Source organism: Dermacentor silvarum, chromosome 11, assembly GCF_013339745.2.
Source record: "Dermacentor silvarum isolate Dsil-2018 chromosome 11, BIME_Dsil_1.4, whole genome shotgun sequence".
In the NCBI taxonomy this organism is placed as follows: domain Eukaryota; kingdom Metazoa; phylum Arthropoda; class Arachnida; order Ixodida; family Ixodidae; genus Dermacentor; species Dermacentor silvarum.
This window is the reverse complement of record NC_051164.1, coordinates 106,468,305-106,486,413: the sequence shown is the minus strand read 5'-3', so window position 1 is coordinate 106,486,413 and position 18,109 is coordinate 106,468,305. Positions and strand designations below refer to the sequence as shown.

The 18,109-nt window shown below is 48.6% G+C and overlaps 1 protein-coding gene across 1 annotated transcript in view; it reads right to left on the bottom strand.

The window, feature by feature from the left end:
- The window catches only part of LOC119433441 (sushi, von Willebrand factor type A, EGF and pentraxin domain-containing protein 1-like), a 58,881-nt gene that overhangs the window by 14,098 nt on the left and 26,674 nt on the right, over nucleotides 1–18,109 (bottom strand). Inside the window, 12 exon segments of the mRNA XM_037700648.2 lie at nucleotides 75–438; nucleotides 2,300–2,473; nucleotides 3,675–3,842; nucleotides 5,141–5,380; nucleotides 6,047–6,219; nucleotides 7,424–7,622; nucleotides 8,992–9,149; nucleotides 13,099–13,300; nucleotides 14,224–14,293; nucleotides 14,295–14,452; nucleotides 15,465–15,605; nucleotides 17,691–17,858. Coding sequence (XP_037556576.2) covers nucleotides 75–438; nucleotides 2,300–2,473; nucleotides 3,675–3,842; nucleotides 5,141–5,380; nucleotides 6,047–6,219; nucleotides 7,424–7,622; nucleotides 8,992–9,149; nucleotides 13,099–13,300; nucleotides 14,224–14,293; nucleotides 14,295–14,452; nucleotides 15,465–15,605; nucleotides 17,691–17,858 — 2,215 coding nt within the window.

The window sequence follows — 18,109 nt, the reverse complement described above, 5'->3', positions numbered from 1 at the left end:
GAAGTGCTTGTCACCAGCCTCACACACAACTCCTGCCGGCAGGTTCGTGGGTTGTCCGCATGACTGGCGCTCACACGTCGGAGGGTCGTGTGACCACAGTCCCCACTTCTACGTCACAGGTCAGGGTCTGCGAACCTCTGAGCACGAACCCCTCGTGGCAAGAGTAAGTTACCGTCACGACGATGCGCGCGCCGTCCAATTCCGAGGAGAGTCCCGCGACACCATTGGCTATCGTGAACGGTTCATGGCAGCCGACTGGCTGGCAGACGGCGTTGCGAGGACTCCACTCCCCGTGTTCCGTGCACACGAGTTCTCTCTCGCGAAACTCGTAACCCTTTTCGCAAATGACTCGGAGCTTACAGCCCGGCTGAAACAGGCTCTCGTTGAAGGGAGCCAGTACTCCATTTGTGACCTGCGGTGGGGCCTCGCATGTGATGCCTGTGAAATAAAAGAGAAACAATAAAATGTCCTGTAGTAGAATTTATATACGGGCGTTCCGTGTTCATCTTCGGGAATTTAACACCACAGCAAAAAGACGACGGGGCACGTGTTTGCTCGGCTTTTATATTCTTGAATTATGTATACACACGTGCACTTAGTCTGTTTTGTGTTGGGTGTTTGTGGCAAATAAGTCTAAGTTTATTTTGTAAATGCGCATTTATTTCTAGTTCCCAGTAAAACCTTAGTTGCGGGCAACTAACTTCCTGTCATGTTATCTCTTCGTGTCTGTATTTGTGTTTCGCTTTTTTAAATCTATATATTCAGTATATGGAAAACGCCTGTTTCTGGGACTTTTCTCAAGGTTCGCCGAAGTGCGTGGCATTTAGCGCAGGACGAATAGCGCAGGAAGACAAGCAAACGAAGAACGGCCACTGTTCAACACGTGCTAGGAGCTACTATAGACCTTCGATTCAATATAATCACTTCCCGAATGCGGATTTCTCGCTGACGCCATTGACAACCTGACATGTGAGGTTCTCTTGAAATCCTCCACTGATGCTTAGGAGCACGGTGTCTTAGGAGCTTGCACTTTAGTCGTTGAGAAGAACCGGAACTAATGCCTCCATCCGCCTCTTTCACCGAGAGTCGACGATGCGTATGAAAAGTCGTCCGAATCAACAAATCACGCCTTTTTTTTGTTTTTCATTTCAGCACTCAAATCGGATCGTACATCTTACACAGACAGCTAGGATAGCCATTTTCACTCTTTTGGGTAGACCAGGGCTGTCTCTTACCAATCTGCTTGACCATGAGCAGTATGATAGAAAACACCCAACCTGTTTTACCGGTGACATGTGGATTTGGGCCTTGCATGTATAAATCAAGTAGCTAGGAGGGAGCATTGCGTCACACAACCAGCCTTGGCTACTTTGGCAAAAGAACTCTGCGAGACGCCATTCATTTCACTTGGAGAATGTTTGGTTCCCAGTAGTTTTAACATTGAAATAATGAAAAACCACAAACACGAAAGACGGAGCTCGGAAACTACTAACCTTTTCGCTGTGTCAGTGAACACCTTTACATACATGGGGATAGGAGTGAACGACATGGCAAGAACACGACATCTGACGACGCAAAAGGCCAAAACAACACATTTTACCTGCACCCGTTAAATACTGCGAACTTTATCTTGGCTTACCGAAGCCGAGATAGATTCTTTTAGTGTTAAAATTCAACGCAACAAAATAATTAACACGCACCAATTAGGTCCATTCATTGCTTTACCAGGTGCGCGAGTGTTCGACTGCCTTGCTGCAGCTCTGCCTGCAATGATCCCTCCTAGTTCTTTCCTTCTTCCATGTTTCCCACTGAATATATTGCCTCGTAAAACACCCTGATGAAACCTTCTTCTTTCTGGGGTTTTACGTGCCAAAACCAGTTCTGATTATGAGGCACGCCGTAGTGGAGGGCTCCGGATTAATTTTGACCACCTGGTGTTCTTTAACGTGCACTACAACGCAAGCACACAGCCGTTTTTGCATTTCGCCTCCATCGAAATGCGGCCGCTGGGGCCGGGATTTGATCCCGCGACCTCGTGTTCAGCAACGCAACGCCTTAGCTGACTGAGCCACCCCGGCGGGTCACCTTGACGAAACCAAGTGCGTTCGTTGAAACGTTGGCTTTACCGAAGTTCCTGGTTCGACCACTGTTGATCACTTTTATATTATAGGCATAGATGTAGAACCTCTACAATCTCCTGAATGCTAGTTTGGGTGTTCCTGTCCGGGCCTGTCGTATATTACTTGCGGGTATACGTGGTGTAAGTAACGAAGCCACGTGCACCTCACTGCCGTCTTACTCTCGCATCGTGGTTCTTCTCCGCTCCAGCGCCCGTCCTCTTGGCAGCGTCTGTCGGTAGATCCGATGATGCGGTAGCCTCTGCTGCAGACGTACGTGACCTTAGCCGAGTACCGGAATGCCGATCCTCGGACGCTGCCATTTGCTGGCTCTGCAGGAATCCCACACGGTACGCCTGCAGAAAATTTCAGGGTAATCTTAGGCGAGCCTGTGCTGACTTGGATATGCCGTAGAAATAGCTGCCGTTCGCTTCACATTTCTTTCAAATGTTTCTCCTGTTGCAAGATACGATAGTATTTCAAATCTCAAAGCATGGGAGAATACGATGTTGTGGAGTTAACTAAAGTAAGAAACAGCGGCAGTACGACGCCTGACATTGGCATTTCAACCGCTAGTACAGTTGGACATATCAGAGCTCGTATGAGGAGGGCTGCTTTCTTGATTCTGCTCAAGGAAATTCATCAAACGTTTGCATTTTCCACTTCGAAGGTTATATTAGACATATTGCAAAATGAAAGAAGTTGACCGAAATCAGAGATGTAGCTGTATAAAAAAAATCCACTGATGATTACGATACTTCCTAATGCAAAATATGAGCGCAGCTCTATACGTGTTTTCATTTCGAGATATATTGAGGCAAATAATTTAAGAGAGACATGTAGCAGAGTTGGCAATCGTCGTATATCTGATCTGCGGGTCTAGCGCGTCGGCTTTTATACATGACTTGTCGAAGGTTTCAGTGTAATCGCTGGTGTCACTTGGCTTCCAGAAAATACTACACAATTCGCGTCGCACATACAAGCAGATTACAAAACGATCACAAACCATGACAATCGAAACAAGCGCGAACGAGACCAAACCAAACAAGCGCGAGCGAGAGCTGACGTGAGTAGACGATAGTACGAAACTAGCGGTCCGTCTGAGACCAGATACGAGTACGGATCGAGTGGTCGGGCGGTTCCGCATGAAACCAGTTTCCCGCGCGCACGTCACTGAAGGGGCCGCTCTCATTGGTCTCCGCCGTTCGCGGCTCGCGTCTTTCATCGTTCGCTCGGTTACGCTGCCGCCGACGTTCGCCGCAGGAACGGGCCATTAAGAGCTGCGCTCTAAAAGAGACAGAACTCGTAGATTCCATGAAGATCTTGTGACCTATATGATGACAGAAGAGTAGCTTATTATGAATGCTGCTTGTTTAACCAATGGACCGATGAAAATGCTCTTGTTCGTATACAAAGGCGGTGAACGAGATCGTACGGCTGCTGCAGCCTTTTTGCAGTGTGGTCATGGAGGTGCAGCTTTAATGGAGCCACCGATATAGCACTTCGTAGTAGCTCCAGTCTAATGAAAATAACACCTTACAGAGCGATTCTACTCACCGATGCACACTGGTATCGGATGCGACCATTCCCCTGACGCAAGACACCTACGGGTTATGGCCCGCTGAACGTCGTATCCTTGGTCACAGCTGTAGGTGGCCACGGATGCAGTACTGGTCGCCGAGAAGCTGGCCAATCCGTGGATGGGTGCTGGAGGCGGTGGACACCCTGTCCAAGGCAAGACAGCCTTTTTTAATTGCTGATGAAAGCACTGGCAATCATAGAATGGCGATTGATTTAAAAATTGCCATATTCTAAAAGACGTCTCACTGGTGTATTCAGATGTGGATAGTGATAGTATCGCGAGGCGCTCGTTTCTACTCCAGGTTCTTATGTATTGCAGAGTCAACGACTCTTACGGAAAACATGGTGTTCTCAATAGTGTTGAATCACTCATAGCAGCTTAAGTTTGGCATTTAAACCATTAGACAAATGTTCTATTCATAGATATTCGAAGTCATCCCTTCGGTCGCATTTTCCCCCATCGCAGAAGAAATTAAAGCTGTTCCAGAATGTACAGTAATCCCAAGCACGTTCTGGAGTCTGAATTTAGCCATTGTTAGAAGTACAGGTGAACCTGGAAACGAAACAACGCGAATATAGTTTCGGAGTTGCTCGCGTTTGAATTTATGCTGATTATGTTGATTTATGTTGATTTAGGTTTATTTATATCCAAAGGGTGCAGGCTGGTCGCAAAACTACATGTGTCATCGATCGCCAAGCATTGACAGCGATAGCCAGGTTAAGCCTATAGGACTCTCTCATAGGCTCTATTGTAACGTATTCAAATGTTTTAGAAACCTACGCGGTTCGCAACGCGCTACTGAAATTTCCCCAAAATCTCCCAGTGGGCCTCTAGTACGTATAACCGCGAGTCATTTTCGATAACTAATTTTGTTTGTGAGATATGTTTTCCGTCTTTTCCCCATTCAGTTACGGCGGGACGCGCGGCCACCTCTGAGAGATGGCGTACATGTCCCGAAGTCCTGGGATGGTTCGCTTTCAAGACATATAACCCAAAAGCAGCGGACGCAGAGCCAATTCAGGCCCTACATTGGGCCCGACGTAGACTAGGCCTAGTCGTGCTGTGGCATTGTGCTGCTAAGCACGAGGTCGCTGGATCGAAGCCCGGCCACGGCGGCCGCATTTCGATGGGGGCGAAATGCGAAAACACCCGTGTACTTAGATTTAGATGCACGTTGAAGAACCCCAGGTGGTCCAAATTATTCCGGAGTCCCCCACTACGGCGTGCCTCATAAACAGATCGTGGTTTTGGCACATAAAACCCCATTATTATTGGTATTATTATTATATATTTGTGTGCACTAAACCCAGTACTGGGAGTGTTAGCCAGCGCCACTCACGGCCATGGTGGTAGATGTGGACCATTCTTTCAATCGCAGGCGTCACAAACTCAGGCTACAGGAAACAGTCTGTGCTGGAGAAATAAAGAAAGAACTGCTCACCTTGGCAAAATCCCCAGCTGACTGCCGAGATGTGCCCGCTAAGACGTTCCCGGAAGTCGGTCCACGCGACCACATCGCCGAAGTAGAACTGACAGCGGGTAAGGAGTTTGGCCACTTCGTCGACGCTCAGCACGGTGCTCCACACGTTCACTTGCGTCATCTCGCCGGAGTAGGACTCTGAGATGGAGAAACTGCCTCCCCGCCTGTCTTGTTCCTGGCCGAGGACCAGGGTTCCGTCCGCTGCACGCGCACATAGAACAGAAAGCTCAGTCGCGGAAATGGCTATCGATGAAATTGCTGTTCCTCCTCAGACCACCGAAGGTACCGAAGCTAAGTAGCATCGAAATCGGTCACTGCTTGTGAATGAGACTACGAAGGAACACCAAATTCTTATGGCCTCCGTGTCTGCCCTAAAATAAGATACCATTCTTCGTCAAATCCTTTCAAACGCAATGTAGGAAAATCTATGATTTATGGTTGCGGTTTCGACTTCCAGCCGCCGCGGCGCATGCGATGACGTCGGAATGCGTAAATGCTAAAATTAATGAATTATATTACCGTCAAAATTAAACTCGGGCTTTCGACTACGGTGTTCCCGTAGTGAATTGTGTAGCATCAGCACGTTAAACCGTATAATTTTAATTTTAATGATGGCCTAGTTTGGGATTCATGTCATGGCACCAGTAAACATATCATATTAATAAGCTATGAACTAATAATGAGACGTGAATGGCATTAGTTCTCGGACATCGAAAATACCCGTCTTATTTGCGATTAGAAGCTGCTTTACGGATCAGTGGCGGACCACAAAGATCATGACGTGCCAAGAATAACATTGTTCATGGGGGGTTGTGCGTTTAGCTTTTCACAAGTTGTCAAATGTCTGTGTATTGTAGACGTGCACACCTGGTATCTCTGTGCCGACAGCCAGTCCGGCGCCGCTCTCCGCCAGTCTGCCGTCTTTGAGAACGCTCCACAGGCCTTCCGCCGAAGACCAGCTGAAGCACACGTGGTGCCAGTAGCCGTCATTGGCTGTGACGTCCGTGATAATGCGGTGTCCGTTGACGTACAACACAAAGCTGTAGGACCGCATTGGGATTCGAATAGAGCAAATACCAAATTAAGAGTCTTTTATTTGTTAGCACAGTCGACTCCCGTTAATTAGATCCTTGTGGGACCGCGAAATTTGGTGGAATTATCCGAAAAGTCTAATTAACAAACGGCGGCAAAATAAAAGTATTCAAATATTTTTATTCCTTGAAGTAGTTTGTCGCTGTCGTCATACTTCAATACTGTATTGCAAAACTATACATGCTGTTGTAGGTCCGCGGCCCAAAGACCTCAACACTATTGTTAAAATCCTCAGAAAGACATTGCCAAGGTCACAGCGCAAGTCGTCATTGTCACTGCAGGACAGGTCGCTGCCGTCGCCATCGTTGCTAGGGAAGCAGTTTGTTCGTCTGCTGAATTATTTGTTGTGTTTTCAAGCTTGTAGCTCTGCGTGCACGAGGGGGCGTAAGTTGTGGTCGAGTTAACCAGGGAAGCATGCTTTTGCGTTCGACTATACGAGTTTTCCGTCCACAGCAATGTATGGTTTCTCACCGGACTGTGAGAAGATTCTAATTAACTGAGGAGTCGACTCTATGAGCACGCAAGGAGAATTTGGCACCAGAAAACGGTGCCGGCTGCTCCTCGTCGCACAAACAATGTGAATATTCAAAATAGACTTCAGAAAAACGCAACACACTGACAGCTTCTAGTTCAAACGTACATGTATCCTGGATTGTTCAGCGTGCACAAGGAGCACACATAAGCCAATTTGCCCCACATTGCGACGCATAAATTTTATTTACAGTGCAGTTGTACACAAAAACCGACCAATTTTCAGCGTAAACAGATTCTTCTTAGACAAACATTCTGCATAGGTGCCGTACCAGGTGTATGAACAAGAACTGAACAAACACGGTCCATAGAGTGGTCACGTTGCCAACCTTGTAGCTTCGCACCAAGTAGAAATGACGTTTTATGCGTGAACATTGTTGTAGTGACCGGCTGTTCTCTCGCTTTCTCGTATTTTTCGCTGCCGGTAATCCTTACGACCTAGTCTATCTGTGAAATATCCTTACTTTTTTTTCCTGCATGTAGCTGTGTTGTAATGTGTCATGCTTCGTTAGAGTCACGTCGTGTTCTCTTGAACTCTACGTACAGAGTTGTAATCATCAAACAAAACATGCAGAAAGTGGCATTATCATGTGCAAGATGAGAATGCTCGGTGACACGCACCCGCTGTAGTCTGTGAAAGTCAGCATGTTGTCGACACCATCCGTTGCGTAAGAGAAGGGTGTACCGTAGTTGTGTCTGTCCGTCGTCTTCAACCACATGCAAGCTGTCAGTTCCTTCAAAGGCTTCCTCAACGACTCGACGGATGCCCTGTCAAACACATTCGTGCCAGAGAAGTAAAGCTTGAAACGAGGGTCCGCTTCTGCAAAGCAAGAAGGAAAAGAATGAACTCTTGCCGTTAGAAAAAAAAGTTGGAAGAGAGAGACAGGATAAACATTATTTACAAGCGGTTATTTTTCCGAGCACTTGTCGAAACGTGCAGACTAAGTGAGCTGTTTCGGCAGTCCACCAAGGTTGTTCTCGCCAATGCAGGTGATCAGAGAGAGCGAAAGTTCCCCTCGCTATTCGTGGCCAGGAATTTCGGACATTGCCCCTTCAGATATCTGCTGAACTTCACCGCAGTGCACCAGCGTAACTCAGTTGGCAGCATTAAAAAAAAAAAAAAGAAAATTAACACGCAACCATTGAGAAGGGACTTGAGCGATGATATGATACCTGAATATCAGAAGGCCGCCCGAATTTCAACAACTTTCAATTAGCAACGTTGAGAGGGTAGGCCTTTCGTTAACATGCGCATTTACGGTATTTATTCGTAATGTCTTGGCTGCGCTATAGCGGAACGTTGGTCAGGATTAAAACGGCTGCTATAACGCAGCAGAAAAGTTACGAATGAGCGCCGTAAACACGGATGTTATTAGAAAGGCGTACCCTCTCGACGTTGCTAATCCAACCAAAAGTTTAAATTGAGCGGCCTTTTCAAATATGTTTTTTTTTTTAATGCTGCCCATAGAGTTACGCTGGTGGTTTGCGGTGAAGTTCGACAGATGGTCGCAGGGGCAATGTCTGAAATTCCTGGGTATGAGTACGATGTTTCCAAGGCTTATTGTGAAGCTTCAAGGCCATAGTGTAGTCGATGAAACGTTGAATTGCGCTGCGCATGTTCCTGTCATATAGCGACGTTGCTGAAAATGGAAATTCGCATGATCATACTCTACATGCTCTCTTGGGCAGCCAAAGACATTCTTAGACAGAACCACTGAAATTCGATTTTCAGTGAACCTTCGGCAATGACAACTACTTTATAAGGTTACTTTGTTGACGGACCATGTTTACTGTGTAACCGCCATATTGCTGCATGTCAGCTTGCCTGGAATCCAAATGCCTGATAAAGAAGCTTGCAAAGCTTCCTTCTAGTGGTCAAACGTTTCCTACATACTATAGTGTTGGTAGCGAAACTGGTAGCCAAAGCACCGATACAACTGCATCAAAAACAAGAAAAAAAATACATAACGGTATTGCTGGTACGGAATACGGGAAACGAATAGGTGCATCATGGTGTCTTCCATGTTTCATTGTGTTTCTGTCTTGTATATTATATCTGCTGTAGTGCTTTCGAAGAAAAAGAACATTAGTTCTATCATCCTTCTAACTACCTATATTAATTCAAGCGATGTAGTTAATGGTGAAGCAATCGTCGTATTACGCGATGGCGTGCTTTCTGCCCATCTCACCTGACTCGCACAATCTTCCGGTGAGTCCAGGCGGACACGAGCACTCGAATCTGCCCACGAGGTCTAGGCACGTTGACCCCTCGTTGCAAGGTGCAGCGGAGCACTCGTCGATATCTATATCGCAGTGCTCGCCATCGTATCCGGGTGAACACACGCATCTGCGAACCAAGCCAGAAACGCGAGTTTAGAGAGGTTGTGAAACTGGGGTGTTGAATGATGATGGTGAAACGGGCGATTTGGAACTTATCTATTGTAATCAGAGCGCAAAGGAACAAGGACAACAGGGCACGAACGCAGGGCAGTGTTTAACCAGTGTTCTCTCTCTCTTGTCACGGTGTAATGGCTCCCTCCTAAGTCGAAGTTAGGGTGTCGAATCGATATTCTAATTGACGTTAAGAGGAAGAAGAAATGGATCTATGCCGGCCATGTAACGCGAAGGGCAGATAACCGGTGGTTTATTAGAGTTACAGCATGGATACCAAGAGAAGGGAAATGAGGAAATTTGCAAGCATAGGATATAATCAGCTGGCACAAGACAGGGGTAGTTAGAGATCGTTGGGAGAGGACTTCGCCCTGGTGTGAACATGAATGCGCTGATGATGATAGTAATGACGAACTTCCGAAAGCCGTCTTCGCAGTCTCAAAAGCTTTCGAATGAAAGTTTACGGCGTTTTGTACGGCAGTTGGCAAACAGGCGGATAGACCGTTAGACATAGAAAGAAGGGCATGCGGGATACATTTGAAGCTATACTGTAAAGCAGCCAATCAGTGCATGACTCAGTTAACGAGACGCTTCATACTCAGTTTATTTTGCACAACGATCGACATGCTAGCAAAGGCCGGAACCGTATACACAGCTGGCCACTTCATGAAATTGAAAATGAAACTGCGTTGCCACGTTCGCCAACACCAAATGATTCTGACACGAAAATGACACTCTCAGCCAGAAGTTTCTTTTTGTGTGATTACACTTTGACCATTAAAGAAACGCTTGTCTCGACCTGTTGCATCCTACAAAAAGAAAAGTTCTCTTTGAGTTTGCAGTCGTGAAAGTTTCCGCATTTTCTAGACCCATTCCCCTTCCCCCAACGCCGAGTAGCAGGTCAGGGCATTGATTCAGGCCGACCTTTCAGCTTTTCTCTCATAATATATATATATATATATATATATATATATATATATTGTAAAGGAGAGAGACACAGAGAGAACCCGTTCCTGGGCCGGCTGTTCTATATTCTCCTTCATTTTCGTCTTCTCCTCGTTGGCCCCCTAGCGCCCGGTGTCCTAGCGCCCGAGCCCAAGTGCATCTCTTCATTACATTCGGCCACGCTGCTGAAGATAGCTCAGGCGGTTGTGAAGGCGCACTGATGCTGGAAAGGCATTGCATAGTTGTCGTTGTTAAGACCGTCCAGCACAACCAGCTCCTCGGGGTGTCGGCACTGGCTGTTGCGCTCTGGTCGCACGTCTCGTCGACGACCATCCTGTCGCAGTTGGGCACGTAGGACAGGAGACCCTGCACGATGAGCAGCCGCTCTGCTCAGCCATCGCGTGCCCCCATCGCAACGCTGCCGCAAACTGATCGAGGCCCACCGTTGCGCTCGAATCAGCCACGACCAATGCGCGACTGGTCTTCCGCGCATCTCGTCCACTGTCCCGCACGTCTATCGCGTGCGGGCAGGTCTTTGATGATAATTCCCCCCAACGAGGCCTCCCTCAGTGCGGTGTGAACGGCCACGAACTTGGGCAACGGCTGCGTAGGCATGCAACGATGTGGCTCTAACGAGTCCAGAGGCATCTCCCTGCCACAATCTGTGGACAGGTCGGGCTCTCAGAGTGGTAGCGTCGGCGCCTCCATGTGCCCTTGCGTTGATGTGGTTGAGAGCCGTTTCACTGAATGCTTTGGACCGAAAGTGGTCTCGGTCTCTGAAAGCGATTGTACGGTGTCGGAAGCCGTCGCAGAGTCGAGGACCCGTGGTAGTACAAATGGCTCTCGTTCTGGGTCTACAGCGGGGCAGGTGGCGAGGCAATCCGCCAAAACCTTCCCGGGTGCAGCTACAGTACCAAGATGCTGCGGATTCTGAGCTATGCATGGTTTTCGTCGCAGCAGCTCAGCCGGCGGTGACTTGCTGCATGTTCAGAGGTTGTGGTGGAGCCGGTGGTGTCGGTTTGTGATGCGCCGCCCGGTGGTGGGGGGTCGACGCAGTAGCGGTGGTCGCCACGCGCTGCCCACCGTCTGGGTTGAAGTCGACGGCGACACCCGGTGAGCCGGCGCCTACGGCGGGGCGGCCCGTGGCTCTTCCTGTCGAGGCGTTGCTGGGCACAGCCGCCGCAGGATCGGAGCGGTAGCTTTCCGGAGCGCCGTGCGCAGAACTGCGCTGATCGGACTCACCGCAGGCATAGGGAAGCGGGCCGAAAGCAGCTATCAGAGCTGCGCTCCATGCAGGCCAGGACCGCTGCTTGGTGCCTGCGTAGTTGTCCCAAGCCTTTGCGGCATCGCAAAGTCGTTTTGCTGCAACCAGCCATCTTGTAGTGTGATCTAGCCAAGTACGACGATCACCCAAGGCATTGATGTTGCGAAGCCAAAGGATGACGTCGTCTTGAAAGCCGTGAAATGTCGGTATTTCCACGAACGCCGGCTGCAGGGAAGCGTGGACGGCGTTCCCAGGCAGGACGCAACCGCTGACGGATGCGAAGGCGCTCTTCATACCCTGGAGCTGTTGTGTCAGCAACGAGATGGCTCGCATGACGTCCGTCAAGCTGCCGGCTGAGTCGCCCGTTGAGCCAAGGGTGGAATCCGCGCACCCTGAGGCGGCAGCAGCGGCCGTACTACTCGGGCCAGCCGGACCAGTGGCCAAGGAAGCGTGAACGGCATTCGTTGAGCCAAGACTGGTGGCGGCCGCGGTACTCACTGCAGCCGGAAGTATGGTGAGAGGAGCGTGAACAGCATCCCTAGCTGGGTGAGATGGCGATGATATCATGGGGCAGGAATCCAGGGCATGGGAAGCGTTGACGGCGTTCCCTGGCCGCAGGAGGAACGTACGACGGCGAGGATCCATGACTAAGGCAGCGTGGACGGCATGCCTTGGCGGATCGGAGGTCGATGTAGTCAAGGGCGTGGCATCTATGACAAGGGAAGCGTTGACGGCGTTCCCTCGCCGGAAGGACCCTGGACGGCGAGATGCCGGAGGATGCAAGGCCTCCGCAGCACGGTGCTGAAGGCTGGAGCGCCTTAAGACTGGGCTTGCGTCGACTGCGCCATTGTAAAGGAGAGAGACAGAGACAGCACCCGTTCCTGGGCCGGCTGTTGATGATGATGTCCTCAGCACGTGGCTCGTACCCACTTCGGGGGATTGGCCAAGAATTGGGCACCTCAACCTTTAGATATGGATTCTGAAACCACAGTTACTGTGCAATTTAGTAATCAGAACAGACAGATTAATTTTCCTAAACTGCATAATTTCCTAGCGCCCCGAGCCCAAGTGCATCTCTTCATAATTACAATATATATATATATATATATATATATATATATATATATATATATATATATATATATCCGCATTTTCGATGGCAGCTAGCTCACGCCATTCTGTTTTTCTGTTTCTCCTGCCCACATTACAAGACAAATACCTTTTCTATTTGGGGTGTGTTTGTGAATTTAACGAACTTAGACATCTGCAAACGCACGCACTGTGTTCAGGATGTGTATAATTGCCTCTGCGCCCGTTTAAACGGGTATTCAGCTCTGATTCTCGCCAGACCACAAATCAGGGCGGATTAGTCGCTCTCGTGAAAGGCCGAGTAAAGAAGCGGTCTATAGGAAACGAAATGCAGGGGTGCTATTTTGCGCACTGAATTCCTCTATATTCAACAAAAGCGTTGTGTCCTGTGTGCCTTCTTTCGTGTCGTTGCGTTTCTTTGCACTAAAAACGATCACTATCCTCAATATTGTCAAGTTCGCAATCTTGTGAGCTCTGATTGGTTCATAAGGCGGCTACGCCCTGTCTGATTGGCTGAAAACTCAAACCTGGCGGAATTTGACAGTGTGCAGAGTAGCACCACAGCAAGGAGGTCACTCTAGGCAACGTTGGATCAACGCGCGCTCACCGATAGCTAGATCCCAGGTTCACACATTTCGCGCCGTTGAGGCAGGGCCCGTTAGCGCAGGCGTCCAGTTCCTCCTCGCACCAGCGTCCACCGAACAGTGCGGGACAGAGGCAGCTGAAGTTTCCGGGCTGATCTAGACACGTGCCTCCGTTTAGGCAGGGTGCGCTCAGACATTCGTCCTCGTCCACAGAACAGGTCTGACCTGCAAGAAAATGTATGAGGGCTCCAAAAACATGAGAGAAAGATCTTCCTCGCGGCTTTGATATAACGTTCCAACCTACAGGAGCCCCGTGTGTTCCTGATCCCACGGAATAGGCTGCTGTGGTGGACCGGTTTTCAGTGACTGTTCCGTGCACGTGCGACATTTGCCGTTTTAGGCTGAGTTCATAGACGAGAAAGAGAAAGAAACACCTTTGTTCGAACTAAAGGTTCAGCTACACCTGTAGAATACGCAGAGGATGCAGTTTTCAGAGCTGTGTCACGAATGCGCGTAAGACTAGCTGTAAGCTGCTCAGCTAGGAACGTTATTAAAAGGCTTGCTCTCTGCCACCATGCATGCTGGTTACTACTGCGACAGTCTTAATTACGGCGCAGCGACGTCCTTGCTATAGACGCGGACGCCGATTCGCCAACTCAGCATACATCGTTGTATGTGGTAAGGACGAATTCGCGGGTGTGACCACGCTTCAGCGGATTCAGCGTGACGTCAGTGAGAAATAAGGCACAGCTTTACCCGCTTCATAACTCGGGGAATCTCAAACGAGAAATGTGTCTTCGACTAAGGCGCTAACATTCCTGAATTTGTAATCTTCAATTTGTAGTTTTGACTATAGCATGGTCACTGACTTGTGCAGAGGGTGGCACCTTCGCACTTCACGCAAGCAACGAAGAAAGTGACAGTAGAAGACGAATGACACCAGCGTGTCGCGAATATGAGAACGAAGCCCAGTTACTGTGTGGGAGGCTAATAGTATAGTCGTTGTTGGCGGTGAGCCTCGCTTTCAGTGGGCTCAAGTGCTTCCAAACGCTAAAATTCTACGAGGAGTATATACCGGCGCTTCCTCCAGGCGCCGACATCGCATTCGAATGCGCACAATAACATGTGAGAGCCGAAGAAGCAGTCACCTCCAAATCCCTGCTTGCAGCTGCAGCTGAAGCTGCCGAGCGTGTTCAAGCAAGTGCCGTTGTTCAGGCAAGGAGTCGAAGGCGCATTCGTCGACGTCTTCCGAGCAGTCGGTGCCCGTACGGCCGGCAGGGCAATGACAGCTGAAGCCGCCCGGTTCTTCGCTGCATTTCGCTCCAAATCGGCACGAATTTCTGGTGCACTGGTTTATCCTGCGTTCACATCGCAGCCCTGCGAAGCAAGGAGAATGAAAAAAATCACCGACGATTACGATATTCCCGAATGCAAAATTTGAGCTCAGCTCTATACGTGTTTTCATTTCGTGATATATTGGCTGGCGCGGACAAAATGTCTCGTGCGGCGCGAATTCGTGCAGAGCGAATTGTGGCACGAATGCCTTGATAATCTGGAGATTGCGAGAGCCAGCGCGTGGGTGACGCGTGGGCGCGATTCACAGCAGCCGCCGCCGATAGACCTCCCAGACGACGCGCGCTACTATGGCGCCATCTTGTAGCCATCGTCACCGTACTACGCTTTTCTTCTCATCCTTTCGCCATACCCTCCTCCCCTTTCCGCCTCATGGTTTTGCTGCACCCTCCTCCTCCGCTTTCCTCCTCACGTCTTTCATGCCCCGCTGCGCTCCGCATTCGCTTTTTCATCTTTCGCTGTGCTCGTTCGCTCAGTTACGCTGCCAACGCCGACGCTTGCCGCAGGAACGGGCGCCGTAAGAGCTGCGCTCTAAAAAAAAAAAAAACGATTATAATTTCTCGGCTATTTGTGACACAAAGGGATCACGAGAAGCGTCGTGCTTGTTCTACTTGCCGAAGTATGCTGAGCGTTCCCAAATGGGAGTTTCTACGCATAACCTAATGTTATGGGCGAGAGAATGTCTTGTTTTTTGATAACGCTGGTTGCAAATATTTGTTAGGAACAATATTTCAGGCACTATTCTGATACCAGTGATAATAACAGCGTGTGTGATCCGTTATTCTCCCACTGAATTAATCTCAGAGTAATGTGTGGCTGAAGCACATAATACTAGTTCTGCTTATGACGAAAACATTTCTTGTAAACAGCTCCGGCCATCACCGGATTCCCTGCTGTTATTTCTGCCCAGCATGCGTTGCCTCGTGTACTGAGTCGCGCCAACATGTCGCACCTGCATATGTGTGTGTGTGTGTCACACGCACGCACGTACACACACAACGAACCAACCAACAAACCAAACAAACATACGTATCACCTGCAAATAGAGGTTGGCACACGCATAGGAAACCAGCAGGCACTGCGATACATGTCGCTCCGTTTGAACATGGTTGAGAAAGGCAGGGATTGGCTTCCACAGATTCTGGCAAGTCCACCCTCTCAGTTGAGGGAACAGAACCTGAAAACGGGAGATGACGAGAACATGGTGTCGCTTACGAGTGCTGTTTCTTGTATTATGCTGTTGAACGATATGTTAACATCATCATGCGTGCGATTTATGATACTATTTTCTCTCTACAGTCGAATCCGAAGAAATCAAATCTTTATATAAGGAACACGGATATGACGAATTGCGGTATATAACGTACGAAGTAAATGTAAAATCTTTCCGCAAATATCAGCATGTAAGAAATACATGCTTATAACGAATATTGAATATAACAAATTACTCTCTATATCGAACCCGGGAAGCTTAGTGACCGATACTTAAGCAAAATAACTTTATCTCAACGAACTGGATACTGGGTATTGGACGTAGCGAACTCGGGGCGTCCGCTTGTTGCTCTTCGAGAAGACTGACATTATTCGCCGCGTCGATTGCCGGGAAACAAAATCAGATATGGCATCAAGAACGCCATTCTTAGTGACACTGAGAAACAGCTCAAGACACAGGCAAAAATTACTGCCTATGCTAAACTATATATGCGTATGACTGCACAGGGAAATAACGCATGGCAAGTTCCAACACTAGTTTTTATTTATTTTTCTATGATATGTAAATTCAAGAAATGGGTGTTATTGATTGCTTCATAAGTGCTCAGAGTAGACGTATCCTTGGAAAAGTTTCCAGGTAAACTCAGTAGGCGGCAGAGCTGTGTCTAACAAGCTACTGTCCTTCTTGTTTGCGCATTTAGTTACAAAATATGTTAAAGTCATTATGTTTGTGATAGTAACGGAGAACTGTCAAGAAGCCTTGTATTCGAATAGCTCCTAAGTTTTCGGGAGAGCAGATATTCCATGCATGACGATCCCAGAGACGGCCGCTTATCAACGTAACAGCAGCGAATGCGGAACGTGTTAGGCAGTTACTGCATGAAATTAGCTGTGTAACTGCGCGCGCAATATCAGATCTCAAATTTAACAAGAATGTGTCGCAGGATTTTACGCAACAATTTAGAGAAAAAGAAACTGAATGCAATAGCAGTCCCTCATACATGCAGATAGACGAGCACAAAGAAACCAGATGAAAAATTGCTGCTGAACTTTTGGAAAGATCCAGCAGTGAGCCCACATTTGTGTTCAGCATCACTGCCGGAAATGAAAGTTGGTGCTGCCTGTATGACCTTCAAACGAAGCAACAAATCGCCGAATGTGAGGTCACGAGTCAACTCCCTCTGAAAACGCTTGAGGAGTTTCGTCAGAAAACTAATACTAATAGGCTTGCACTACACTAATACGCTCGCACGCGCCATCTGCGCGCCGGCGCTCGTTACATGCTTTCACGTCAACGGCGGAGGGGCGCGTAAGATGCGCTTCGTGCATGGTTCGCTAGGGGGCTACGCGTCGCGCCCTCCTCGCCCTTTCGCTCCCTCGCCAGCTCCTGTGCGTGGCGGTTTCCCGCCAGTTCCGTTCGCTCGCTCCTCCGAGTTCGGTTTCCCGCCCTACATCAGGGTACACCAACGCCGAGGTGCGAGCGCCACTAGCATACACCTAAGTCAAGGATTAGGGTCATCGTTTCTCACTTTTGTCATATTTGTATTGTCTTTTTTTTCGATTGCTCGATAATTCGAAAATCTTTGCGGCCCTTTCCAAGTAAGAAAAATCAATCGGCGACTGTACTTATTCGCATGAAAGGTCGAATTTCAATACAACGAAATTTCTATATAACGAATCAAATTGCCGATATTACCGACTTCTTTATATCGAGGTTTAACTGTATCAACTCTTGATAATTACGTTTCAAGGCGAATTCGGAGCTATAATCCAGGCTGTGTAGCTTCTCTTCTTGGATTGATGCCAATCACGCCAACGCGCACCGCCGTTGAACGAAAACTGTCGTGAAAGTCCCCTCAACGGCTTAGCTGTATGAAATTGAGCTTTTTTATGACGCTTTCGTATACGAAATTCCACAACCATGAAACGGGACTTGATGTATTCCGTCACGTTATGAATGTCACAAGCTCCGCGGTTCTACTTGACACAGTGTGTGTGTGTGGTTGGTGTACAATATCTGGACAGCCGCGCCGTGCGCAAAGTGACTAACCGTTGCAGTGACCGGAGACCGCCTTGTCTTGGGCCATCGCCACGTCCCCGGCGCCGTCGGGACATCTGCGGCACGCCTTCTGTCCCTGCTTAGGCTGGTAATACCCGTTCGGACACTTGAAGCAAGGCACGACGCCGGACTTGGACACGAAACCAGGAGAACAAAGCGCTGTGATGTGGAACGCACACAACGCCGTTAAAGGAAACCTAAAAGAGAGACTCGTGTCGATAAGCTCACAACGGGTACGCGCGTAGTCTGAAGTTCGCGTAGTCTGAACGCCAAGTTCTTTGTTCTGGATGTAGAGAATCTTTAAAAGCGTGACGCCACGAAGACGCGGTGGCGCTGCCGTCACATTCCGTCTGCGGGCTCCCCAAATGATATTCTAATTCAGTGCAGGCGAAAGAAAATTTTGTCTAACT